Below are 21,127 nucleotides of genomic sequence, written 5' to 3' on the forward strand. Positions count from 1 at the left end.
GCGTTCAGCCCAGGGACCGGCAGGTGTGGAGCTGGACTTGGCGCTTGCGGCTCTGGTGGAGCCCCGTGGCCGGTGTCACCCGAACCCCCCGGCCGCGTCGCGCCAGCATCGGGGGGAGTCAGAAGAGCGATGTTGCTTCTTCGACTTCTTGTGCCTCGACTTACCTGAGGAATTTGATCCCGACGAGTGGTGTCGACTCGCCGAGCTGTGATGACTGTGGCCTCGCGACCGGTACCTCGACCTCCTCCTGGACCGTGACCTCGAGCGGCGTGGGCTGACTGCCGGATCTCGAGGCGCTTACAAGACCGCTCCCGCCTAGCCTTCGAAGTCAAGGCCCGGCAGTCGGGGCACGACTGGTCATCGTGGTCGGCCCAGAGGCAATAAAGGCACTGACGGTGGGGGTGGGTAACAGACATCAGTCGGTTACAGTCGTCGCAGGGTTTGAACCCGGGCATCCCTATCGGCACCGGAGTCGAGAATCGACTCGAGAAGATCCAAAATAGATCTAAAAAGTTTGTCAAAAAGTGACTAGGAGTACTGCTCTTTCCGGAACTGCTCTTGGTGGTGCAGAAAAAAGAACTGACGTCAGCGCGCGAGGGCGGCGTCTAAGTACTCAGACGACGTCATCCCGGCGACCACGACGACGGACGCGGAGCCGCAGACTACGCCTATCGACGCACAGGGGTACTGCTACGCAAAACTTTCCGGATCCAGTCTGATGCCTGGGGATATTCTGAGGTAAGGAATCTAACACCAACCTGTTTCTTTCAGATTTGGCACTGCAGGGAGTGCGGTCATGAGGGAACCACTCAAAGCATACAGATAGAACTACCTGGATGTGTTTACCTCCATGGGTGCCATATTTGAATGGTATTTGAAATGCTTTTGTCTTTGCAGTACTAGAAACTACTTCACACGTTAATACGGACTGAGTAACTGCCTACAAGAAACATGTTCAAGCTTAGCATCTTGGGGGTTAAATTCTGAAAAATATTTTCTATCTGCTAAGTTTCAGTTGAAAGGAAACATTGTAATGCATGTTGTCACAGAAGGAGGTGCCTGGCTATTTATTATTCAAGCTGCCTTCGCGCTGTAACAATTATAGTTCCATCATGCCTGTAGAGAAGATACTGAAAAGAGGGTACAATGCTAAATGAGTATGTACAAATTATCATAAACTTTAGCAAGATAGTGTGGGTATGTGGAAGTTGTTAAAAATAATTTCTCAAAACGTGTTGGCCGTCAGGCCTGGATGTGTTGGAAAAGCCTTTCAGACTTCCAAATTGGGCTTTGCAATCCATTAATAACAATGAGGGAGCAGGAAAGGGGCACTCCCTTTAAATTGTGAGTTATAATGGTATGCTTCAATGGTTTGCGAATGCAAACCTTTATCAGTTACTGACACCACAAAAGAGATGGTGCCTGATTCGCAAAAGGGAAGGTGTCACCTTAAGACAGTTTCCTCTTTGTGAAATTTGTCGTAAACCTCAGTGGGAGTAGGTAGCAGCCCCCGGGACCCACTTTCTGCTCCATACTGATGTTTTCGCAAATTACAAACGTATTTTTATTTTATTTTTTAAAGCAGCTCTGGTTCCTTTAAGGAACACGGGCAAATATATGAAAATGAATAAGAAAAACGTTTCCCGTTTCAGAATACAAAAAAACAGGGATGGTGGCCAACTGTTCCTTGCAGGCCACCATCCTCGTGCTTGTAGCCAATAGAACCCTGCCTAATTCATATTCATTAAACAAGTCATTCTGCGACTAGGCCTTTGCAATTTTGTAATATGACTAATTAGTACATAGGTCTAATCACAAAAAGAGAGACAGGTCACAAAAAAAAGCCAGTGCACAGTTTGCGACCACTTGTTGAAACCTGTAACTAACTAAGTACATTAGACCCTTTCTCACTAGAATTCAGTAATAACAGACTGGAAGTCCCTTCTACGTTTAAGGTAAAGAAAACATTTCTGTATACTAACTAAACATCATATTCTTTTGAGGGAAAGAGCAGTGGCCAACATTTGCAGGCATTTATCATCAAAGTCGAAAATCTGTAGGGACTCGTATGGGTATGGACAATAAAAACAGACGATAAATCAGAATGTAACTTAACTGTGAACTTCTAAAATATGTTATTCTTAATTCCACCGCACGATGGTGCTGTTTCAATTACTTGGAAATATTTTTCCAACTTCTCCACATGTACATTCAGTGAGACGGCATTGGTCTCATAAGTAGGAGTGGTCTCATAAGTAGGAGGACACCTCCGAAAGCCAAGTAGTAACCGGCCGTCCTCTTCTCGCCGCACACAAGCTTTTCCTAGAGTGCAAGCTAGTGACCTCCGGCCACGGACTCCTTAGGGCGGTTGAGAAAGTCTATTACAACTGTACTGCATGATTTGCACAGAACGCAGTGGTTGGCTGGGTCGCATACAGCAATATCTGCTTACACCACTCTGGCAATCTAAAGAAAGTTCTGCACGGAGGGAGAAATTGCGCAGACTGACATAAGTTGGGCTTTATTTCTCAAGTTATTTTCCCAATTCACTGATAAATGAAATAAAGTACAGCACGCAAGCATTTTAATCTGCAGCCACCTGGCATTCCCACGGGAAACACTGAAAAGTCCGCCATATTTAAATCCAGCTGGTGTGTGACCCATTCAGTCGCAGGTAAATGCCGTGGGGAGTCTTGAACACCATAAACTAATAATTAAGAATCTAATGCTGAAATCCTAGATAATAACTGCTAATTTTACAATTCCATGGAATCCATGCAAATCTCTTCTAAAACTAATTTATTTACAAAATGAGACTAAAATTACTCTCATGTTTCACCATACTAATTCAACACTAATCCTGATGGGTTCCAGAGAAGCGTGCTACTTGCGCTTTAAAATCTCATCAGGGGTAGCAAGCGCTATTAGAAAGACAAACCCGGAGTGGCGCGCTACTCGCCAGAAAAGCGCTTCAACACCCATCAGGGGTAACAAGTGCTATATGAATGTAAATCTTTCTTCCCCTTTTATTCCTCCGCTATCCTTCGCACTCCAAATAACTGACTAATATCCACCACTGAAATTCCGTCATATTTCACCATATTAATTCACCACTAATCCTTTATAGGCTTCCTGAATAGCATGTGTCAACAAGAGCTATATAAATACAAACTTTTGTCCTCCTCTATCCTTCTGCTATCATTCTAAATAACTGACTAACCTTTCCACCACTTAAAATGTACTTGCATCTTTCACTATACTAATTCAACACTAATCCTCTATGGGTCCCGGAGTAGCATGCTACTCGCCGAAAAAGCGCTTCGACGCCTCGTCAGGGGTAGTAAGCGCTATATAAATGCAATTACAATACAATACTTCTAATGTGGCATCTATCACTTCAAGTGGATATATAGTGGTGCCCAGATCTGGAGGATCAGCCCCCTAAACCTCTGTAGAGGGACACAAATCCGCAAACTATTTTAACACAAATGATCAACACTCACTGTACATTCCTTACAAACATTATTGTACATTTCATATAATCTGGGTTACACAACGTACAGACTTCATTCCAGTTTATATCTATAAGAAAAACATGAACATTTTTATAGCTACAAACTGGAATGGAGTCTGTGCAATGTGTAACCCAGATTATATGAAATGTACATCATTTTTGTAAGGAGTGTACAGTGAGTGCTGATCAAGTGTGTTAAAACTCATTTAAAATCATTCCTTTAGGTTGCAGCCTAGCCGACAACACAGCTGTCTGGTTTGCTAACAAAGTCTTGGGGGACATTCAGAAAGCTGACATAGGAATGCATTCCGCCCGTTAACAATTGGCTTTGTGTTCTTTAATTCACATTCTCTGGCTTTATTTTGCTTTAGGTTGTCCAGCTTTAATTCGTCTCTCCAGTTGCCCAAACCTTCTTTACTTTATTCTTCCATGAATTCACTTTCTGCAAACAGGCCTTTAAATCATGTTCTTATCTAGTCACATTTGCTGTACATTTAAAGACAGAGGTCAAATGTCAAGCTTCCTCTTAAGAGGGAGCTTGGCATTTACTTTTCTTTCTCGGATTTTAAAGTGAGAATTTATGTGATAATCCTGCTGAGTATCCACGTAAAAGGAGAGGGATTAGGATGTGTTTTTTATTCTAGCACATGCAAACAAATTAACTATGCTGAAGTTTCAGAATATATCCGTTAGTACAAATGAAGCCATTTTTTTTGTAATTCTGAATTGTGGTGGAAACAAATATTTGAGTATGATCAAAACACATCAATACACTTGGCGATGAGATTTGCACACATTGTTTGTGTGCAGTAAAACCGTATTTCAGTTCAAATGCAATGGTAATTTCAATTGTAAATGTGTTGTCTGTAATCGCAGTGTACTACCACCCAAATGCATACTCCACTCAACCCCATTCTGCAACACTCCACTCTACTCTACACCCCTCCACTCTAAGACACTTTACGACACTCCACGGTACTCCAATCTACACCACTCACTCTATGAAACTCCTATCTATGCCACTCCACTTCACACCCCACACTCTACCCCATTCCAATCTACCCCACTCCGCTCCAATCTACCCCACTCCGCTCAATCAACCACAAAAACCCCACTGGAATCTACCCCAACACTCCCCACTCCAAAGACCCAAATCCAATCCACTCCTATCTACCTCACTCCACTCCAATCTACGTCACTCAAATTTAGCCCACTACATTATAGTTTACCCGACTCCACTACAATCTACCCCACTCCACCACAATCTACTCCAATCTGCCCCACTCCGCCCTTATCTACCCCACTCCAACCTACTCTGAATCACCACACTCCAAACAACTACACGAAGACCCACCCAACACACGAACCACCCACCACACGCTAAACCACCCACTACATACCGAACTCTACTCCAATCTACCCCACTCAATCTACACCAATCTACCATATTTTACTCTACCTCCACTCAACTCTACCCCACTTCACTGCACTAACTTTTAGCCAGGCTGAACAGCCGCTAGACTGGTGTACATATTTGCTAAAACACATTACCTTAGCCAATAGCTCTCGCATAGGTGAGACCTATTGGGTTTGCCAGTGCTTGTTCATAGGCTACACATACCTTTACAATGCACCGCAATGGCACCTGCAGCATTTTCGCATATATTCAGGAACCTTCGCATGATGAGGTCACTAGGCGTGCTTCCGTCGATAAAAAACAACTCATGGTGGTCAAAGCCCGCATCCGTGAAGCGTTTCGCATCGTAGATTTTTTTATTCAGTCTTATGATTGTAGTGACATTGTGCTTTCTGAAATAGGAGAAATAAGCTTCGGGTGCATGGAGGGGGTAACCTGTTTTAAAGAAAATGAACAGGTCAAAACAGATTGAAATGTGCAGAACGAAAAATCATCTGGTGCATTACCACGGCAATACAATTACTTGTACAGCTAAATTAGAAGGGCAACCATCTAAACAAGAAAATACACTGAGACCCAAGCTGGTTTATCTTTAGTCTTGGGTTGTGCTTGTAGTGAAATAGCTTCTAAATGCATTTGGTTAGATTGGAGAACTCAACTTCATCATGGCATTCTCACTAGCATACGGGCCCGCAACCTGTACCTACAGCAACTGAGTGTTTAGACAACATAAAGCACACAGTGGATTTGCTACGTTTGGTCTGCACATCTGTGAATACTTGTTCCCCTTAGTAATAGTTGTAATACAATGTATTTAGTACACTCTATTGGAGTGCTCTTTGGTATTGTGCTTATCCACCTTAAAGCAACAATCCACGATCTCCTACTCACTCCTGGTGAGACGGGATCTCGTACATAAATTAGAAGAGGTACCAAGGCACATCCCTCTCAGTTGCTATTCTCCAAATATCATGTTCGCCATTCCAACTCCAAAAACAAATGATTTCACCAACTTCTGTATTCCTCAAAAAGACATGTACAATGTTAAATATTATTCCAAGTCCATTTATTAACAATTCCTTTCTTTTGCCACACCGTCACAGCCGACGCGCGTTTCGCCCTCCGCGGGCTTTTTCAAGGCTGAAATTCATACATAAAACAGTATGTTACCAAAAGGAATGAGGTAAAAGCCACCTATGTGCATGCTCATAATAGCATATCGTACTAAACATTCATCCACTTTTCTCTTGGGTTTTAAATATCCTATTTATATCGTAACGTCATGTTCACTTGGGTATCTTTATTAATGGAGGATAATTGTGTTTGGCAGAAAAGTCAGAAGGTATACACCATGGGCAATGTGCAGCATAACTGAGTGTACCTCCTGGGGGAAATCAAAAATGCATTTAATCGTCTTATTGTTTTTATTTCTTACTTCAATACCTAACAACCAATGTGAATGGTATGTCTTTTAGGTGCACAATAGAGTATCAAAGAGTGATTTCATTCTTGATACATCCACTGAAGGCGTTTTAGTTTGCTTAATAAAAAAATGATTTAATCCTAAAAAAACGTAGCCTCCACACTAACTTTTTTAAAATAGTGACTGGACATATGAATAAATAGTTAATCATATATTGTCACTACACGATGATCTATTGCAGATGGGACTTATCATGGCTCCATCAGACGTTTAACTACTGGTTCACTGACCAAAGAACAGAAGGACTGACACCATACTACATAAACCGAATTCGTGGTGCACTAAAACAAAAGCTGTAAAGGTAAGCCCGGCATTTCTGTGCCTTGGCGAGCCACTTTGGCTATATTTAATCCAAGTCAGTGGCGTCACTAGGGTTGGTGTCACCCGGTGCGGTAACTCATGGTGTCACCCCCTCATAACTTACCGGAAGGACCAACTCACCCTCTGACTGCACCATGTCCCCTCTGCCTGCACCATCTCTCCCTCTGTCTGCACCATCTCCCCTGCGCCTGCACCATTTCACCTACTGCCTGCACCATCTCTCCCTACGCCTGCATCATCTCACCCTCTGCCTGCACCATCTCCCCCTCTGCCTGCACCATCTCCCCCTCTGCCTGCACCATCTCACCCTCTGCCTGCACCATCTCACCCTCTGCCTGCACCATCTCACCCTCTGCCTGCACCATCTCCCCTCTGGTTGCACCATCTCTCCCTGTGTCCACACCATCTCCCCTCCGCCTGCACCCTCTTCCCTCCGCCTGCACCAGCTCCCCCTCTGCCTGCACCAGCTCCCCCTCTGCCTGCACCATCTCCCCCTCTGCCTGCACCATCTCACCCTCTGCCTGCACCATCTCTCCCTGTGTCCACACCATCTCCCCTCCACCTGCACCATCTCCCCTCCGCCTGCACCAGCTCCCCCTCTGCCTGCACCATCCCCCCATCTGCCTGCACCATCTCCCCCTCTGCCTGCACCACCTCCCCCTCTGCCTGCACCACCTCCCCCTCTGCCTGCACCACCTCCCCCTCTGCCTGCATCATCTCACCCTCTGCCTGCACCATAAGTGTAAATAGTTAGACGCAGAGGCGAGGCTGCAGAGCTCCGACCAGTCATTCTGGACCTTGGTAGCTCCATAGCCAACTCCATCCCGTAGAAACATTGCACGATCTTATATTACATGTTTTAAGGAAGGCAATGTGCACATAAAACAGAACACACAGGTTATTTTTTTGCACAAAACCGGTATCTTGACACAGAGCTGCCTTTCACATTTTACAATGTGGGGGGCAGGAACTGGGGTGCTGTAGCCATTTTAGTGACTTCATAGAAACCACTGCACCCTTTTTATGGCTACCATACGGCCTTTAGTAATGACTTGAGATAAGATATCATTGTTGCCTACTTCAGATAGACCTCTAATAATGATGTGCTTCTGGGAGATTGGCATTATGCAAGCCAGGAAAATGGGCCTTGTGCCTCGGTTAGGTTGCAAAAAAAGCTAAAGCTGGGGTGCAGTGGGCCCCTCGCACCCAGAAGCACCAGTGCCAGGTACCTGCTACACTGCAGATAATAACGTTGTTTCACACAGAACACGTCTTGCAAGTGATTGTGTTGCCGCTTCAGCCAAAAGCACTTTCTGCAATACTCCTCCAAAGGGTGCCAGAAAGGCAGCACTGGTGGGTTTTTAATATATCCTAAGCAGCATATTGTTTGTTCTTCAGAGAAAATAAAGGATGACAATATTTTACCCCTTTCCAAAAAGCATATCTGAAAATGTGTGCTAGATCTGAAAGCTACAAATTCCATGTTTTGTGATAGTAATGCACATGTGATATATGGTCGCCGGGGATCATCAGTGCAGCGCTGGCAACAGGGAAGTAAAAGCCTGACAAGTAGAGGGGAGGAAGAGGTAGCAGCAGCCGAGCAGATTGGAAACCAGTTAAGGTTTATCTACAGAAACAATGCATAAAATAAATCACATAATGCATATACAACTGAGCAACTCGAGATATTAGCGGCATTGCGACTGATGAGTCACAAAATATCTTTGAAAATACTATATTGCTTCTTATTGTGTACAGTGCAGATTTGTGAATAAGCCCAGGCAATGGCTACAGCCACAACCTGGCTGATTGGTGCAGATACGTTTTCTGTATAAGTCACATTAAAGCAGGGGGAGAATTTACGCTGAGAAAATGTTCGGTAGGGGTTAGATCTACTATCGTGAGCGCCGTTATGAAAGAGTCTGCACAGAATAAACAAAACAGGATCACTTCTTGCTAGAAACCAAGCCAACAAAATAAAAAGCTGTGTGAACTTGGAGCACTTACAAAGTGTGGAAGACCCGTGCAGCTAAGAACAGAGAAGTGATTTCTTCATTTCAAACGATTGCAGTGGTGGTGGGGAGGCCGATGTGCACTCTGATGTTTACAGGAATTACCAAATATATTCAAAACAACCACAACTCCCCAAGATTAGACTATCTGAATCTGACCAGAGAGCAAGACTACAGGCGGCGAGTATTGCAATGCAAGAAGAAAGAAAATAAAACTAGATGCATGAGCTAAATTAAAAACGAAATGGTTAGATTGCTCTGCAGTGGGTGATTGCCATGTGCTTAATGCATGTTTTCCTTTGACACCATTATCTGTAGTGGGGCGTTACTGTAGCATCAATGTAATGCAACTGGTGCTATGTAAAGCCCTCTGATACATGATTCGGGTCTAGTTTGCGCTATATAAAACTTTGTAAAATACAAAATAAATGTGCCGTATTACATGGCAGTAGCTACAACTCTTCTGCCCACAAAATAACCACACACTTGTCACCCGGACCTTGTAGGTTAGATCCACTTATGCCACCTGTTCGCCAGAGCATGCAATGTCCTTTTTACACAGTATAAAACCAATAATTGAGGGTTGACGGGACAGATTACCCTTCCAATATTGGTGCTTAAACAGGCGTGCAAACCCCCTAGCAATGCCCATACACTCAATCAAATCCTGCTCTGTGAAGACAAAGTGCGACTAAAAAAACACACTATAAGGCAATATTACTCCAACAACTAAACCACTCCACCCTATTCTGTTTTTGAAGATTTCCCGGTGCCGCTGATCTTAGACTGCACCACAGCCCTCCATCTCCGTCCAGCTGGTTCCCGCTTTGAGGCAGGCGAAAGCTGGGGCCCCATGACTGACTGGAAGGAAGGGGGAGGAAGAGCAGAGAGGGTGTGCTGGAGGAGCTTGTGGGGGGGAAGAGAACACTGAAAGCAAAACCAGGGCGACGAGAAAGAGCTCATTGATACCTGCAGTTCGCTGCAGAGTTTAAAGCTAGACTCCGACCAGGGCAGCTGCGAGGAGTAGCCACAGACAGAGGGCCCTCTGCTCGGAAGCAGGCTGAAGCGCAGCTCTCCCTCTCGCCTTCCTGGCTTCGCGGCTTAAAGCGCTCCGATACTTTTGGGTTTTAGTTCGCGCTATTTAAAAAAAATAAATGGTGCGCAGTCTGTGTGGGGCATGGAATGGAAGGAAGGATCGAGGGTTAGTCAGAAACAGTCCCGTGCCCTCTGCCCTGTGGAGTTTGGGAGTTACACTTTGAAACTCAAAGATTACACAAATCTCAGCAGCAAGTGTTCAACCTACTAAGCCATTTTGTGACCCACAAATACCAAGGTGCGTGCACAGGGCAAGTTCTGAGGAAATGAAAGGCACACAGCCTCTATAGTTAAAGCATGCTGTTGCCACAGAAAAGAAAGCAAGGCTCGTGATGGCTATAGAAAATGTGTGCCATGCCGGTGATATTCTTTTCAGTTTTACATCCCTAGAAGCCCTAAAATGTGTTTACCTTTTCTGTCTGTAACAGTCAGCAGAGCCGCCCGCTACCTTCCCTCGGCTCGAGACATTACTGCCATGAACCCTCACGTCTGCCGTGGACGCGCGCGTACGTACCGTCGTTGCTGCGTGACTAAGCTGTGTTACATACACACAGCGTAACCGGATGGATGGTGTCACCCCCCTGTGAGGGTGTCACCCGGTGCGGTCCGCACCCCCCGCACCCCCCTAGTGACGCCACTGATCCAAGTGATGCATGGGGATAAAGAGAATTAATTACATATTTCTACGTACTTGCAGGACCCATGTACTCACAGACCATACGATTCCTTGTTGACTACTAAAAGATACATGCTCACCATACAAATTGTTAGGTAAGTGAAACTATTAAGTTAGATTTGTAGAAACAGTGGCATCAAAAATGGCGTAGCTGCCAATAAAACAGATAAAAAATTTTAAATAGTGGCATTCTGCTTTTAACCTATTCTCAAAATTGTGCAAAACTTTAGGATGCATGACACGGAATTGGTTTGTGGTGCATACACATGCTAAATTTTGTCTGAATGGAATATGGGGTTACCAGAAAAACCAATATGGATGTGAAGACGGCACATTGGGGAGTGCACATAGGAAAGATGATTGTTATGAACTTATAACAATGATGGTATATTTATACTTTTTAAACTTTGTATATTGTTCATATTATTAATATTTGTACTGTGACAAGTGAACATGACGTTACGATATAAATAGGATATTTAAAACCCAAGAGAAAAGTGGATGAATGTTTAGTACGATATGCTATTATGAGCATGCACATAGGTGGCTTTTACCTCATTCCTTTTGGTAACATACTGTTTTATGTATGAATTTCAGCCTTGAAAAAGCCTGCGGAGGGCGAAACGCGCGTCGGCTGTGACGGTGTGGCAAAAGAAAGGAATTGTTAATAAATGGACTTGGAATAATATTTAACATTGTACATGTCTTTTTGAGGAATACAGAAGTTGGTGAAATCATTTGTTTTTGGAGTTGGAATGGCGAACATGATATTTGGAGAATAGCAACTGAGAGGGATGTGCCTTGGTACCTCTTCTAGCAACTGAGTGTTTGTTGTGCCACCGTGGGGCCTTCCTACGGGACGAGAGTTCAGTAAAGCTCTACATATCTTCGACAGCTACGACCAGGTAGGAATTCGTTTTGTGCCCAGAACACACAGGTGCTGCATGCTACCAGCATGCTGAAAAAGAAAACAAGTTACTTACCTGTAACTGCAGTTATCTTTCATAGATTCACATGCCTAAATCATTCCTCATCGCCGAGGCGGGAGTCCCACAGTAAATTACAAAAGTAGTGCCATAAGTAAATAATAATAGTAGGCTAAAAGAAAAAGGCCCAAGGCCCAAACCTTAGAAGCCTATCTACATCATGATAGTAAAAATAGCTAAAAGTTAGCTCCAAACAATTGTCTACCAGCACCCTCTAGAACACTCTCGGCAGAGTCAGTTCTCAGATTTTCTTAGCACAAGTGGGAAGAGGATTCCCAAATCATAAAGAACTGACTCGCCGGGAACGAGGGTGGGTGCATGTGAATCTATGAAAGAGAGAGTGTAATGCTCTTTCAGCTGGAGTGGATAGATTCGGAAAGAAAGTTCTTAACCTTACCGGTTCATTCAAGTGAAATTGAGATGAATCTAGGATTTGTTTGAAGAGTTGCGTAGTCCTTAGTGAAATGTAGAAAGGGTTCTGTGATGGAGAAAGCTTGGATTTCACTAACCCTTCTTACAGAAATAAGAGCCAGGAGAATGGCAACCTTCCACCTGAGGAATTTGAGATCAGCTTTGGGGATAGGCTCAAATGGTTGTTTCATTAATTGCGCCAGTACAGTATTGAGTTCCCACTCTGTAGGGGTGCTCGCACTGGAGAAAAAGCTCAGAAAAGCCCTTCATAAATTGCTTGATAAGTGAAGATGAACAGAGAGAAGAAAGGTAGGCGCATTTTCTGAATCTGGAAAGAGTAGCAAGATGGACCTTGACCGATGAAAAAGTAAGCCCAGATTTGGCTAGAGACAGCGAATAAGGAATAATTTGTTCAGCAGGAGCTTGAACTGGTGGATATTATTCGCCTTGCACCAACAGCAAAGTCGCTTCCATTTTAAACAACAAGATTTGATTGTGCTCTGTCGGTACGGACCAGCACTGAGGAACCCGTGATCCTTGGGAGGAACGCTTGCAGAGAAAGAAAGATGGTGCGGAGCTCCAGTCTGTTGATATGCTGTTTGTGCACAATGAATCTGAAAATCTTGCAGATGACCTCCCTATCCTTCCATGGAAGCATCGGTTGTTAAAACAAAGTCTGGAATGGTTGGTAGGAATGTGAGACCTTGGGCCAAATTCGCTGTCTGAGACCACCAATGCAGAGAATCTATCATGTGCGACGTGACCCTGATGGAATCGTCGAACGAACCCATAGCTTGTTGCCATTGAAGATGTAATTCCTTCTGAAGAGGTCTCATTTTGAGCAGTGCCAAGAGTATGAGGTTTCTCTCAGAGTAGCACATCTCTAGAAGTCAAGCACACATCCAGACAGAAACCGACCTTCTTTTTGAGATTGAAATAGCAAATTTTTGGAGACGCATTTGACGGTCTTGTGACAAGAATGCTTAGTGTCTAGCATTGCCCCGAGAAAAGGAATGGCTTGTAGTGGATGCAAATGCGATTTGCTCTTGTTGAGAGTCAGCCCCAGAAAAGAGAAGAGATGGAGACATGCTGTTGTGGCATCTTTGTGCTTGCTCGGAAGGACCTTTGAGCAGCCAATCGTCGAGATAAGGGAACACCTGTATTCCTCGAGATCTCAATGTCACTGCCACTGGTGCTAAGCAGTTCGTGAAGATTCTTGGTGCCGTTTTCAGCCTAAACGGGAGCACCTTGAACTGATAGTGGGCGCCAGCCACTGTGAAGTGAAGATATTTCCGATGTTGGGATGGATAGGGATGTGGAAATACGCATCTTCCATATCCAGAGAAGCCATAAAATCTCCTTTGTTTAGACACCTTAAGAACTCGGAAAGTGTGACCATCCGGAAACTTTGCTTTTTGAGGAATTTTGTCTCCATTCCCCTGACTTCTTCTTGAAGAGGAAGAAACAAGAATAGAAACTGGTTCCTCTTTGAGATGATGGAACCTTCTCTATTGCATTCTTGAGGAGCATCGTTAAGGCTTCTTTAAACAATAAGTGAAGACGAGGGGTAGGGGGACCCTAGGGTGGAGTAGTAGGTGGCTGTTTGATGAATTCCAGGGTGTGGCCGTTTGTTACTAGGTCTAGGACCCATCGGTCTGAAGTCATTTCTTGCAACTTGTGAAAAAAAGCTGAAATGTTTGCGCCCACAGGGAGGGAGAGTACTATGGCTGGCGCCCTGCATAGATCATAGTTTCCTGTTGGTATCTCGACTTTGATTAGTTTTCGACCACCCTGATGGGAGAAACTAGCCAAAGAGGATTGGTGGTATGATGGCTGGTTGTAAGGCTGTCTATACTGCGATTGATACCGCCTATTTTGCTGGTTTTGGTATCCTTCTCTTGAAGCAAAACAATGTCCTCTTGCACCTCTGAAAGATCCGTGCCTGTATTGAAATGCATCTAACGATCTAGCGGTATCAGTATCAGTTCTGATAGCAAGGAGGGCCTCATCAATGTGTTTCGCAAATAAAGACTCTCCGACATAGGCCATGTCTAAAATCTTAGTTTGCACTTCAGGCCTGAAAGTTGTGGCTGGCATCTAAGCACTGCAGCTCCGGCAAGCTGAAGTAAGTTAGTTTTCGCAATCTCCAGCGTGAAATCTATGATTTCAGATGCGGCTTGTTCTCCTTCCAAGAGAATCTCCCTTGCGTCTTGTCTACGGTCCTCAGGGATGAGGTCAATAAGTACCGCCATATCTGACCAAATCTGACGGTCATACCGACTGATTATTGCCAGAGAATTTGCAGCTTTAATGGAGGCCGCTGCCATAGTGGAGAATTTTTAACCTATAAGGTCCAGCCTCCGTCCTTCCTTATTAGGCGGTGTGGTAATAGGCGTCGCAGGATTTTTAGATCTTTGTTGGGCGGCTTGAGAAATCACTGAATCTGGTTGTGAATGACCAATCAGACAAGATTGACTATTAGCAGGAGCGCGGCACTCAATGCGAATAAGTACAGCCCTGAATAGACGCAGGCTTCTTAATGATTTTAACCCCTTCATTCAAGATATAATCGATGATAGGAACAGCTTGCGTGATCTTCCTTGAAATCATGCAAAAAGGAGTCTGTCTGCTCTACAGTAACAGGCAATTGGAATCTAGATGCTGCTCGCTGCATTAAATTATGAAAGCCCCCGATGTCCCCAGGAGGAGAATCAGAAGGCTGAGGAAAGGGTGGAGAAGTCATCGGTATAATATATTCGTCCAAGGGATCCGTAATATTAGTATTGTCAGGTAATTCAACCTCTTCAACCTCCTCTTCAGAAGATGTAGTGTCATGGTGCACATGTTCAGATGGACCTGAAGGATGAGGCAGCGAAAGAGGAACCACAGACTGAGGTAACGGATCAGGGATCCCCGCTGGTGAAGGTGGATTTTCTGGGATAGCCTGTTGCGGGGGAAACCTTGGACGGTAGTCCGCCAGCATGGCCTGGAGATCCTGTATGAGCATTGGAGGGAGATGACTCATCTCCTTCTGGCGCAACTCCCTTTGAGGAAATCTATGGTATGGAACCATAAATTCTTCTTGATAATAGTGTTCCTGGTATTCATCATCACCATCGTCTTGACTCTTGATGTTAAGCTCAGAAGGATGGTGAGCTGTGCCAAATGGTCCCTCATCGTCTTCATCCTCATAGTCCTCATCGTCAACGTAAATTTCCAAAAGGTGAGATGGCAAAAGTGGAGCTGTTTTACTGTAATCCTGTCTTTGAAAAGTTTTAAGTTGAAAAGGTTCAGATGATATGGGTGTTGATTGTGAAGGCGAAAGTGCCACTGCTGATACTTGAGATTGAACTGGTAAAGACGTTGTCGACGAGCTCTTCATCAACGGGCTCTTCGTCGTCAACGGGATCATCATCGGCAAGCTCTTCGTCGATGCGCTCTTCGTCGATGGTATCGTCGTTGATGAGATCTTCTCTGATGTGGTCTTCGACAGGACAGTCGTCATGGCAAACGTCGATGACGTAGGCTTCATTGATAATAGTACCTTCGTCGATGGGCTTGACGTCGACGTGATCGCCGACGGAGACTTCGTCGATGACGTCCTCGTCGACGATTCTTCAAGAACAGGTTTCTTAGTCGTGATAGAAATCTTAATAGATAAAATAGGCGAAGTAATGGCCGTCGGCGAGACAGTAGCAGTCGATGATGGGGCAGAAGAAGTCACAAATCACAGACGATGGATTCAACATGAGTGATTTAACCTGGCTTTTACTCACAGATTTTGAAGTAGTTAGCTTCTTAGATTCCTTGATCAATGTAGAGGGTGGAGATAGCGTTGACCCAGCGGAAAGCTTAGGTGACCTCTGTGGAGGGTCAGAGCTATCATTGGAACTTTTATGGTGTTTTCTTCCCTCACTTGAAGAGCTGTCATGGGATCTAGTTCTTTGGCTCGAAGTTGAGCCTCTGTCATCCTCCACAGCAGAGGAGGATTTAAGCCATAAAAGCACTCTTGCCTCTCTATCTCTAAGAGTCTTAGTGGGGAAAGTACTGCAGATTCTACAATCCTTAGCAACATGCTTAGGATAAAGACAGTAAAAGCAGTCCTTATGCTGGTCATCAACATGGACCCTCTTCTTATCACAGGTCCTGCAGGGTTTAAAGAGAGCTTTCTTGTCAGACATCCTGAAAAGATGAAAAGTAGAACTGAGTAGGCACTCAGGGAGACTCCCTTCCACACGACGTGCAGTGAAAATCTGAGGAGAACTGACTCTGCTGAGTGTTCTAGAGGGTGCTGGTAGCCGATTGGTTGGAGCTAACTTTTGGTTCTTTTTACTATAATGCTGTAGATGGGCTTCTAGTATTTAGGAGTTAGGCCTTTGTCTTTTAGCCTACTACAATTCTTTACTTATGGCACTACTTTTGTAATTTACCGTGGGACTCCTGCCTCTGCGACGGGGAATGATTCAGGCATGTGAATCTATGAAAGATACCCCAATACTGGATAAGATAAAACTGTGTATCTGTCTCTTATACATCATCATCCAACACACTGCCATGCGCTGTGTCCCATAACACAATAACTGCACCCGAGTGGTCATCACGCACAACACGGAAACACTTCCAACATAGGATCAAAACAAAAAACATCATCCTTCCAGCCACACACCCTACATGGTGTTATATGCTACCAATGTAGGCAAGTGCTTCAGGGCCCCACATATAGAAGTAAGTATGATATAAATGCTGCAATTCATTGATATGGACTCCAAGTGGAGCCACAGAAGACCAAATTCTGCCGGTCATACTCTTCTTTCAAAGGAGGACACATTGGGTATCCTTCCATTTGTTGTGCAGAATGCTACCTAGCGCGGCTCCCCACAGAACAGACGGCAACCTTGTATACATTAAAGTTAAGCAGATTGTCTTTACTCGCCAAGATCCAATCACACATTCAAAAGAAAGTCTAGATATCTGTAATCCCAGTAGAGACAAAAATGCAAGCAAAACCTTGAGCGATGTACGTCTTCTCCGTGAATTTTAAAAAACATTCAGGTCCAGCTGAGAGGTCTCCAGCCGGGTAAGGCAAATTAAATAAAAGTATCAATAGTAAAGTTATCATGTTGATGGGAAGTGGATTTCTACAAGTTTTATTCTCTGGTGAATGATCGGAGCCATATTTTCTGTCCACAATAAAAGAGGAGTGGGTCATGCAAATTGTAATATTGACATGCTTCGTGCCTAGATTTAGAGGTAGGTCCTCTCCATGATCAACCAGATATTTGGCTATTTCTAAGGAAAGAACGAAGCTTACGTTCTTTCTGTATACTATAGTGTATATAATAACATTCGTGAGGAAGTAGGTACAGTTAAGAACAAAGCAGCCTTTAAGGATCAAGCAGTTTTTATTCATCACTATCAATGGCAACTGCACGACTGGCCAGCTTTTTTTCCTTTGAGTTTAATAAAATATTTATTAAAGCAATATTACATAAAATAGAACATACAGTATAATTAACAAATTATAGAAGTTTTGTTACTATACTAACAGAAAGGCATAGTTTTTTTTAAATAATATAAGAATTAGGATAAAAAAATATAGGAAAGACCTTAATAAAAGAAGAGGAAATAAAATAAAGTAGAAGGACTGAATACGTCTATTGATATCTATCATTATTAAAGAGCAGCCCAGTTGGTTAAAAATGTAGTAAGAGGTAACTATAATTAATCCATAATAATTGCAGTATTCGTATCTAAAGGAGAAGCAGTTTCTTACCTGGGATTATCACAGATGATTCCACTACGATTTGCAAACTTATACATGACAAACTGGGCTCAGAAATGACCGTGCCCAGTTCGAAAATGCCAGAAGCATCTTAGTACAGAATAACTCCACTCAGCCCGCCAGGGGAGGCGAGCGGAGGAGCATCGCCCCACTGCTCATAGAGAATGAAAAAGGAAAAATTAAATAATAACATTGTTATTATCATTTTATTGTTTTGTAGCTATGGGGCTGAGCTAGGGTGAGGCGGGGTTCATGTCACAGGGGGGAGGAGTGGTTTGTGCACAATAAGTGTGCATGATTATTTGGCTGGCCATCTTGGGCCGGACCAACAGTCATGCCCACTTAGCATGTTCTCTATCGGGCTGTAATACAAAGCCTAGGTGGAGATCATGCCCGGCTCCCAGTGCCCAAATGAGCACAGAACCACAAAACTCAGATCAATCACAACGCTGCATTGCAGCATTGTGATTGGCTTAGGGAAGCCTGTGTACTTCCTGCTTCTGCGACTCATCAGGAAGCGAAGCAACGACTGAGGAGAGACTGTGTCCATGACGAGTCAAGTGCAAAAAAATATATTTAAAAAAAATATATTTTGTCTCACCGCCCCTCCTGTCCCCCGCCAGCCGCCACTGCAGTCTACACTTCCCAGTATTAGCATGAGAGCTGTGTTTCTTATACAGCGTGCGTCAATCTGTGGAACCGTCTTGCTGCATTATACTCTTAAAGCACACTTATGTAGGATGCTCACTAAAGCAATTCTGGAACAGCTTGCACTTCATTGAGTGTGCGAGTGAAAGCTTTGATAAGGACACCAACAAAACAAAACAATAGATACACCGTAGCCACAGATAATTTTCCTGGAACAGCAGCCCAACAGTGTCAATATGTTCGGCATTTTCTGTTGACATCTGTGTGACTGCACATGAAACCAGAATAGGGTAAGTCAGCATTTCATCAGAAAGTTGGTTAATAATAACCTATTTACAGCTAGTGGAAAACTGTGGCAGCAAAAGATACATTGAAAAAATGCTGTTCTACCTAGATGATGCCAATTGACGGCGGAACCTGATCATTTGAATTTAGCAACAAAAGGTGTTTAGAGAGGAAACAAGTGTTGGTCTGTTTCCCTATCACCCTTTTGCCCAAAGATTACCAGATATGAAACAAATGAAACTAATATTTCTTTAGTTATGTGCCCGTTCTTTCACACTGACCACATTCTAGAAACTGGGGGATTGGGGAATACCGGTGATTCCACACTTCCCACTTGCTCATCAAAAGATTAGTCACCAACTACATAGCAATCCTATTCCACTGGTACCCCACTCTGTTTTAAGCCTTGAAGGAAGGAAGGAAGGAGGCATGCCTCTGGTAAAGATATAGTCTTGGTTACAACGCTTTCACCAGAGCATGGAAGGAGACCAAAGACGACTCTTTTAAAACAGACAAGATGATCGACAGGGGTTGTAGCTGATCAGGTCATAAGCAGAGACTCCGGGAAAAGCCTCCTTTTGAGACCCACACATGGAACTTCAGGACTGTCCCGGACAGTACGTTGTGGAATCCAATGACACAAACCAGCCCAAGAACCAATTGATTGTTGGTAGTTTTTTGTCTACATTAAAGAGACAAATATTTTCTGATGGGGGAGGGGGAGTGGCAGCGAAGGCGGATAAGATGTATTTTGTTTTTCTTTACGTAGAAAGAAGAAAGGCAAAAGGCTAAAGCAGTCGACTGACTTGTGCCTTTTATGGATTACCTCTTAGAGAAAGGAATGTGAGCCACTTTCGTATACCTTTCCAAAACAGCAAAGCAAGACATGACTAGAGAATATCTCCAAATAACCTCAAGATCGACTGGAAGTGAAATCTGCAAATTTGGAATGTTATGAAACGGTGCACAAAACTTTCACATTTAAGGGTCAAAATTGCCCACCTGGACAGGTAAACAAACATGCATTTACAAAATTGCTGCACACAAGAACATGGGGATGGATGCCATGCCACGGAGCCGGCTCAGACCTCGATAACACAAATTGAAGAAAAGAACAGTTTACTTGGACTGTCTAATGAATGATTCACCCAGCTTCATGATATAGAAGAATAACAATCAAAATAACAAAAAGAGGTTAAACCTGGTACTAATTTGGATATATCTAAGAGAATATACATTCGATCTATAAGGAGCTAAGGAACAATATACTCTTCGCCCTGAAGAAGTCCTTGTAGGACGAAACGCGTTGGCTATGGTCTGTTTTTATTGGAGAAAAACTTGATGAAATAAATAAAGGATACACTACAAACAACAATTCCACTGAAGATTCATCATTTGCACTGAACAAGATGTGTCTATAACTGAAATGTTCACTGTTACATAGATTGTAATTACTGTGAAGAGTGCTGGACTAACGGATATTTGTTAAACAAGCATTTACAATGCAACGGTCTCGCCTTTGCAAATGTTAGAGCTATTGGCATTGTAAATGACAACATTTTTATGTATGTGTTGGTTTTGAAAACAGATAAATGGCATTGTCATTTACAATGCCAATAGCTTCATCTCTCGCAAATGCGAGACCTGTTGCATTTCCAGACACACACACAGAGCCACACACACAGAGCCACACACACACACACAGAGCCACACACACACACACACACACACACAGAGCCACACACACAGAGCCACACACACACAAACACACAGAGCCACACACACACAAACACACAGAGCCACACACACACAGACACACAGAGCCACACACACACACACACAGAGCCACACACACACACACAGAGCCACACACACACACAGAGCCACACACACACACACACACACACAGAGCCACACACACACAGCCACACACAGCCACACACACAGAGCCACACACACACACACAGAGCCACACACAGAGCCACACACAGAGCCACACACAGAGCCACACACACAGAGCCACACACACACAGAGCCACACAAACACACAGAGCCACACAAACACACAGAGCCACACAAACACACAGAGCCACACAAACACACAGAGCCACACAAACACACAGAGCCACACAAACACACAGAGCCACACACACAGAGCCACACACACAGAGCCACACACACACACACACAGAGCCGCACACACACACAGAGCCACACACACAGAGCCACACACACAGAGCCACACACACACACACAGAGCCACACACACACAGAGCCACACACACACACACAGAACCACACACACACAGAGCCCCACACACACACACAGCCACACACACACAGAGCCCCACACATACACACAGCCACACACACACACACACACACACAGAGACACGCACACAGAGCCACACACACACACACACAGAGCCAGACACACAACAGAGCCACACACACACACACACAGAGCCACACACACAACAGAGAGCCACACACACAC

At 44.1% G+C, this 21,127-nt stretch overlaps 1 protein-coding gene across 3 annotated transcripts in view; it reads right to left on the reverse strand.

Annotated features, from left to right (window-relative positions):
• The window catches only part of CDC14A (cell division cycle 14A), a 541,681-nt gene that overhangs the window by 127,941 nt on the left and 392,613 nt on the right, over positions 1-21,127 (reverse strand). For all 3 annotated transcript variants that reach the window (XM_086954444.1, XM_086954436.1, XM_086954453.1), the window contains one exon: positions 5,136-5,366. In XM_086954444.1, the coding sequence (XP_086810570.1) occupies positions 5,136-5,366 (231 nt within the window). The remainder of the gene's footprint in view (positions 1-5,135; positions 5,367-21,127) is intronic.

Source organism: Lissotriton vulgaris, chromosome 1_1 (assembly GCF_964263255.1).
Source record: "Lissotriton vulgaris chromosome 1_1, aLisVul1.2, whole genome shotgun sequence".
Lineage (NCBI taxonomy): Eukaryota > Metazoa > Chordata > Amphibia > Caudata > Salamandridae > Lissotriton > Lissotriton vulgaris.